Raw genomic sequence first — 7237 nt, 5'->3', positions numbered from 1 at the left:
AATTTCAAGAAGTTAAAATTGTAATTTTATCGACCGCATTATTATTTTTAATATTTTTTAATTTTGAGAATTTTGCAATAAATTCAAATGCTTTTTATTCTTTTTTAAATCTTTTAACAATAAATAATAATTTGAAAATAATTTGTGACTTTTTACTTTAATTTTACATTTAAATCGTAATTAAATAGCTAACAAAATATTGAAAAAATAAGTTTACTTTGGCTTAATATGTAAAAAAATAACTTTTTAAATGAACGGTAGCTTCATTTACTTATTTAATAATAGTAAAATAATTCCGAAATTGAAATTTTAATTAATATTTCGTTTAACAACAATTTTTGTGACATTTTTGTAAATTAAAAAAAAAAATCAGTAGAAAAAAGATGCATTTTTTCTGGGGTTCAGTGCTATTCTACGAATTCGTAAATATGCCCATTGTTATTTTTATTCCGATATTTATTTTTAGTTATCTTTTCTGGTCATCCTTTGTAGTAAATAATTTTACTCCCTACAAGCTGTCTGTGAATCATTTTTCGCTAAAATTGATGGTTTTCCCTGCAAAGCGAAAAAACTGTTTTCCTCACTTATTTGTTTAAATAGAAAAGTTAGCTAATAAAATTTTTTGAATCACGAGATGAGGGATGTCTTGTATAATGTTCCTTTAGACAATTTTACAATAATCTCGCGGATAGGACTTTTATCGAGTTTCTCTTTTATTTTCGCTAATTTTCCTGGTGAAGTAATGCCCAACTACAGACGTGTCCAGTCAGTCAACAAACACGAATTCGACACCCGCAGATAACCCACTTATCTGGAGGGTCATCATCAGCTGTCCAAACGCAGCGCTGACTTCCTTTATCAGCTCGAGAGGAAGGAAACCGTTGGTCGGGGCACTTCCGGTCATATTCTACGCTAAGTGCGTTCGTGACGAGGCACAGCCAAACGCTGCACTTACAGGGTGGTCCGCGTAAGCTCAAGGCTTTGTTTTCGACTCAAGAAAACAACTTGTTAAAAAGTGCCTTGAATATAGTGTTAAGTTCACGTAAATTAATAATTCTACACTGAGAAAACGCAACTATGTACTTTCTAACGCTTGTTTTTTATTTATGGTAGTTATTTCGCCCTGTAAGTGTCCTAGTATGCCGGATTATCATAAGCTAAAGGTCGCTGCAAACATGTGTCTTACACATGCTGTACTGTTATGGTTATATTTACTTTTAAGATCTGTATGTGTGGTAAACCATTTACTATATTTAGCCGGCCGCTGCGAGCCACTCAAGCCGGGATTTTTACTCATTACAATTTAAAATATGACGTGTTTTTGTTTCCGATACCAGCTGTTAATCAATTTAAAGAGATTTAAAAGTTCATATAATTCATATTGCTACTACAATCAGTGACTCACGTCCATTCATATAAATTGACTGGATGTGTTTACATTTTGAGCCAGAATCAATCGATTGCAATGTTATATTTTTAGGGTCTTACTTGTAACGTGTGATTGGGTTTGCGATTCATTTTAAAACCCAACGGAAGTGACAAAATGAGATAAAACTACGAATACCCTGATTCAACTGTTTATTTTTAGTATTTACTTTTTAATTCCGGAAAATATAACATAATCGGTGTCATATCTAACTTTAAACAAACCGTAAGCCTTCGGCGTATCATGGCTATAAAAAATGACACATGTCTGTGTTGTGGTTACGGAATATTATAGTTATTTACACCATAAATAAGGTAAGTATTATTTACCAGTCGAAGACGATTTTGCGTCCGAGCGGAGCGAGGGCTGGCAATAGAGTCTGAGACTGGTACATTTTACTTAACTGCTGAGTGGTATATAACATTTTATGTGTTTCCACAGTTCTTTATGGTTCATGAAATAAAGATTAGGTTTTATTTTTTGACATTTCTTAATTCATTGTGACATTATTCAAAATCTTGCAAAGTCGTCTTGGTTGTTTGGGTTTTGTCGTTTCCAAGCAAAGCTACATAAAAGTTGGTAATATTTTACGCTTGTTTATGCGCTATCAAGCAGGTAGATGTTACAACCAACCAGTCGGCAAGAATACTCTTTCTATGATTCCTAATAAGATTGCACAGTTTTTTAAAACTAGAACATCCTGAAACATATACAGGCCATTCGTTCCGAAGAACATCGGCAACGCTACTGGCTAATACAGGAGTTGATGTATTCGCAATCAAGAGACATGGTGGATGGAAATCAGCCGCAATTGCAGAAAGTGGCAGTTAGTAAAAGCGAGGGGAATAATTATCCAGATTTTATAAATGTTACTAAATGTAATAACTGTACAATTACTATAAATATTCATTCATAATAATTAATAAAACGTAATGTTCATCAAATATTTGTACAGTATGCCATGTACTTGGAGCTGCTACAGTTTATTGTACTGATTTTTATACGGGGTGTCCTACAAATACTTACTCGATGATTCTAGCCTTGAAAATTGTAGAATATCAATTTTTATTCCAAAAACATTTGATTATGCGGATCTTAGACTAATTTTTTTATATTGACATCGTCTTTTGTTGTTGCAGCACGCCAACGCAGTCAAAGCGCAGGCGCAAGAGTACGTGGAGAAGAAGCAGGCCAAGAAGATCATGCTTAGGTCAATCACTGGGTCTCTAGCCACAGCTCAGGCCCTGGTCAGGATTCCAGATGTCAAATACTTCAACACCGCCAAACCGGGCACATTTTTTGCTAGGTGAGCCCTTTTCCCGCACCATGACTTAAATTTTTCTCAAAATGTGATCGGGTTTTGACGTTTTTCTTTATTTTCCAGAGATAACGTTAGCAATTTCATTAATTGGTGCCGATACTCCTTGGAGATCATCGAATGTCTTCTGTTCGAGACCGACGACTTGATTATGAGAAAGAACGAGAAACACGTCGTCCTCTGCCTGTTGGAGGTGGCCAGGAGGGGGGCAAAGTAAGCTCTTTCATTTAAAATTGACCACAAAAACTACGTAAAAAATTGTTCCCTAGGTTCGGCATGCTGGCTCCTATGCTGGTACAGATGGAGAGACAGATAGACAGGGAAATAGCGGCTGATCAGAAGAAACTGGGCGTAAATGACGGACTAGAGAACCAGAACGGCCTAGACGATGACAGTGACAGCGATATTGAAGACGAAGAAACGGTGCTCATGTACGGGCCCGTACCTCAGATCGTCACCAACGACCTAAAGAGCTTGGACGAAATGGTAAGTGATTTTCCGATTTAAAGGTTCAGTAAAGAATGAAATTTTCTTGCGATCTCAAAGCGGTGTACCCCAAAGTTCCATCCTTGGACCACTTTTGTTAAATATTTATGTACTTGTTTACAAAATAGCAAGGTCCACTTTTATGAACACTCAGAATTATTTTTCACTCGAATCAAAAGAAGTAAATCTTTCTAAAATTGCCTTAAATGTTATTAGTCGTTTGATTGAATTGTCTGTCAAACACCACCTTGACATCAATGGAACAAAATCTGTAGTGATATTCGGTAAACATAGAAAAAGAGTTTAATGTTAATAGTGAGGCCGAGAATTTACAGTGTACCAAGTAAACTTTAGACGCAGACTTGCGTTTCAAAAAACACGTTAACAAAAGCTCTACTGAAAAGTTACAAAACTCTTGGTTAAGGTTCATTTATGGCTTCAAGAAGTTTATTATAAACTTTCAAAGTATAACGAACGTTCGGTTGAGACCGCTGGACGCAGGAATGGTTCAATCGGACATATTCACGTGTCGTTGTGTAGGTTGGACGTTTCTCCGTCGAATAGAGGAAATGAACGTGAAAATTAAGTTTTCTAAAACACTAGGGTTTGCGTGTAAGACAGGCTGATCGATATATGATTTTCAAATGCAAAATTTAACAATGACGTAATAAATTGGGGTGAATACAGCGTTTTCGGTAGTTTTCAGAGTTGTTTTGTGATTCTTTTTTTCGTTTTATCGATTTCGAGCTACAAGGGGACTATTAATTTTTGGATATTTTCACTATTTCATGAAAACTACGTTCATTTCCAATGTGGCAAAAGTTAGTGGTGATTTCTACACAGGCAGTCCCAGTAGGAATCGATATCTCGGAAGGCACTGATCCGATAAATCTGAAAATTTGGCAACCCAGCAAAGGCAGTAAGGCCAACACAGCTAAAATATTTAGAACTTTATGGTACTTCCGGTTATATCGGATGTCAACATTAATTTTCTTATTTTAAATGGGACACCCTATATATTATTGCATTTTCGGATTCTATCTGAAATTTGAGGGTCACTTTATTAAATATTCCCTATACCTAGGAGTTATAGATTTTGAGATATTAATTTTTAAAGAAAAAATTTGACAGATGCAAGTGCTAGTAATTTTTTTTAGGAGCGTGATATCAAGCGGGTTTTTGGTACCTGTAAAGGGCATAGGTGACACTAAATTATGGTATACCAACAAATTAAAACATTTAATACTAGGTGGTTCATTTTTGCTGTTACATTTTGATAAACTCAAACAGCTATAACTTAAATGGAACACCTTGTATTTTTTTACTCTGTCGTATGCAGATTGAAATTTCCTTTCAAGTCATATAAACATTGTTAGGGTTGCCGTTAGTACTTTTAGAGATATCCGCAATTTTCTATTTTTTGGACAGTTTTTCTCGTATCAGACTCGTTATCAAATTGGCCATGACCAGAAACACTCCAAAAACAATTAAAATAACAACATTTGTCAAGTTTATTGTCAAATTATTGTTGCGTTTGTAATAGTTTTGCCGAAAATTTAATTAAAGATGCCTTAAAGATCGTTCGAAGTATACTAATGAGGATTATTTTAATTTGTTTGTTATTTATGGAAAATGTGAAAGTAATTTCAAGAACATGTAGAGAATATTTTTATATTTTTCATTTCTTTCGCCATAAAACTTTAAGGCCTATAATTTTTTGCAGAAGAAAAGTAAAGAAAGGTTATACTATGTAAATATCCCTGTTGTACATGGTACGACCTCTTATTTCATACTTACCTTGCCGAGTTTGATCAGTTCGCGAATTTAATGTAAAAGTAAATAGTTTTGATAATTTTACAAGCTGTATAAACATTACAAACCTTTTAAGGTATCGTAAACAAAGGATTTTTTAATGCTGTAATCACCTCGATAAATATTGACGCAAATTTAAATTAACAGATAACACGGAATTATCGGAGTTTACTTTTTCTAGTCACTTTTCTAAATATAAGAATTATTTCTTCCAAATTACGACATTTTTTTTTTTAATTAATCACAAATTACCATTTTTAAACGCGCGCCCCTGCAATTCGTGTGAATTACTTGCAGTAAACCCACAAGTCGTCCCCAAGAGTACAACTTGACAATCTCAGGGCCCGATGAAGCATAAAGAGGCAATTTGCGTGATATTTCAATTTGCTTATGATCGCTCCCAAGCCTTTCCATAGCATTTTGCAACGAGTCGAGTGAAGTCGAGTCGAAAATGAGAACAAAACGCGCTACCTTTACTCTTACCGCGTTTAGTAACCTTACCTTAAAGCTCCCCAGACCGCGAAACGCTCCTCCGACAAATTAACTTATTGCTTCTAATGTCACAACGATTTGCAGCGGCAATTTGTAATAATTGTCAACACGGCGAAATGTCAGCAGAGAAAATGTTGCGCACTACGGGTTTTCTAAAGGCTTTGGCCTCGTTGTTTTTTTTTTCGAAGCGATGGGAGGCCGTTTATATCTAAACAAAACGTCTGAATTTGGTTAGAACACGGGAAAATGCTTCAACAAAGTAAAAAAAATGGTCACTTGACAATATTTACAAGTAACTCTACTGTTTTATTGGCAATAGTCGTAATAGTCCAGGAAAATAAGGAAAAAATGAGCGAACTTCTTTACTCTGAGGTTTTTTCCGCCTTTTTATGTCCAACTTTCCTGGACTATAATGCAATTAATGTCTGTGAAGGTTCTGACAATTAATAGATAGTAAAACTACAATAGCAGCATATAAAGCACCTGTTTACTAGTTTTATAACGGTTCCCAGCGGAGACAGTTCCAACAGTGAATGTACAGGGCGTTAAAGAAAAGTGTAAGCAGAGTACCAAGAGATAAGAGGGTGGGATGTTATCATGCATTTAAAATCGCTGTCTTGCGTTATCTAGTGTTAAAAGGGAGGGTTTTCTATTACTTTATCTAAAATTATCTCTTCTTCTTCGGGTATGGTCTTCCAGAATCCATAGGGCTGTTACCAAACATTCCATCCTCTTGGGACTGCTCGATGAAGTACGGTGAGAAAAAGGAACTGGATGCTTAGGATACAAGTTTTAACATTTATACGAGCTTCAACACCATTACCATTAGCACGACCCTGCACAAAAGGATTGCCTGTCATGGCACAATTTCTGTATTATTAAACGACTTTACAACACAAGCAAATAATAAAAATTTAAGTAAAGGTTAAAAAGTTAAGACTGATCTTAGGCGAGCGGTTCACCCCTAATAAAAAGGCATGAAGCGACTAAATTTTTAAAACAAAAACCTACAGCATGAAACGTTTTTATTTTATAAAGTTTATTTTTCTGATAATTTACATATTTTTTTATAATTTTCGGCGTGGTCAGTCAATTGTTATATACAAAAAAGTTAAAAAAAAATATATTCGCCGAATGGCTTTGAAAATAATAAAATGGACCAAAATAAACACTTTTTGTTCTTTGACAAAAATTCGAAAAATGCTTCGTTTCCAAGATATTTACAATTTAATGTGAAAAAACTGATGAAATCGACAAACTTGCGGAATTTTTTTCTCAAAAACTACTGAGCAGATTTTAATTCTAAATAAAGCATAATAATCGGCAGATTTTCTACTTTAAGATCTGTTTTTTTTGGTATGGGGGTCAATCATTTTATTGAAGGTCTAAAGCGAGTAAAAAAAAGTATTTTAAAGAAAATTATGATAACACTTCAAATTTAAATTTCCTTTTTACAATATCTTGGACTAGATTATATTTACAATGAACATAATTATGATTTTTTTAAATCGATATATGTTAACAGTACAAATGTTCAAAAGATCATTTTGTTTAGTTTTGTAGCCGGAGTAAGGTTTTTGCAAGTAATTGGTTAAATTTAAATATTCTATTGTTGGTTTTATAGATGGCTAAAATTGACTTGAAAATTATACCAAAACTAAACTAAATAAGATTTTTAAATCGTAAAATTAACCTAATAATAA

General features: G+C 34.1%; 1 protein-coding gene across 1 annotated transcript; it reads left to right on the top strand.

The window, feature by feature from the left end:
- The first annotated feature begins 2569 nt into the window (after nucleotides 1-2569).
- Nucleotides 2570-3251, top strand: LOC111692658 (GAS2-like protein pickled eggs). The gene is made up of 3 exons (XM_023456735.1): nucleotides 2570-2732; nucleotides 2811-2957; nucleotides 3014-3251. The coding sequence occupies exons 1-3, from the start codon at nucleotides 2629-2631 to the stop codon at nucleotides 3249-3251; spliced, it is 489 nt and encodes a 162-aa protein (XP_023312503.1). The 5' UTR covers nucleotides 2570-2628.
- Nucleotides 3252-7237: the final 3986 nt, after the last annotated feature.

The sequence above is a fragment of the Anoplophora glabripennis genome, unplaced genomic scaffold, assembly GCF_000390285.2.
Source record: "Anoplophora glabripennis isolate ALB-LARVAE unplaced genomic scaffold, Agla_2.0 scaffold2415, whole genome shotgun sequence".
Taxonomy (NCBI): domain Eukaryota; kingdom Metazoa; phylum Arthropoda; class Insecta; order Coleoptera; family Cerambycidae; genus Anoplophora; species Anoplophora glabripennis.
The sequence above is the reverse complement of the archived record's forward strand: the minus strand, read 5'-3'. Positions and strand labels throughout refer to the sequence as shown.

Excerpts from the sequence above, each read along its gene's own strand:
- LOC111692658 (XM_023456735.1), top strand. The coding sequence starts at position 2,629 with ATGCTTAGGTCAATCACTGGGTCTCTAGCCACAGCTCAGGCCCTGGTC. Across the intron at positions 2,733-2,810 it reads CCGGGCACATTTTTTGCTAG|AGATAACGTTAGCAATTTCA; the intron begins GTGAGCCCTTTT and ends TTTATTTTCCAG. Across the intron at positions 2,958-3,013 it reads GTGGCCAGGAGGGGGGCAAA|GTTCGGCATGCTGGCTCCTA; the intron begins GTAAGCTCTTTC and ends ATTGTTCCCTAG.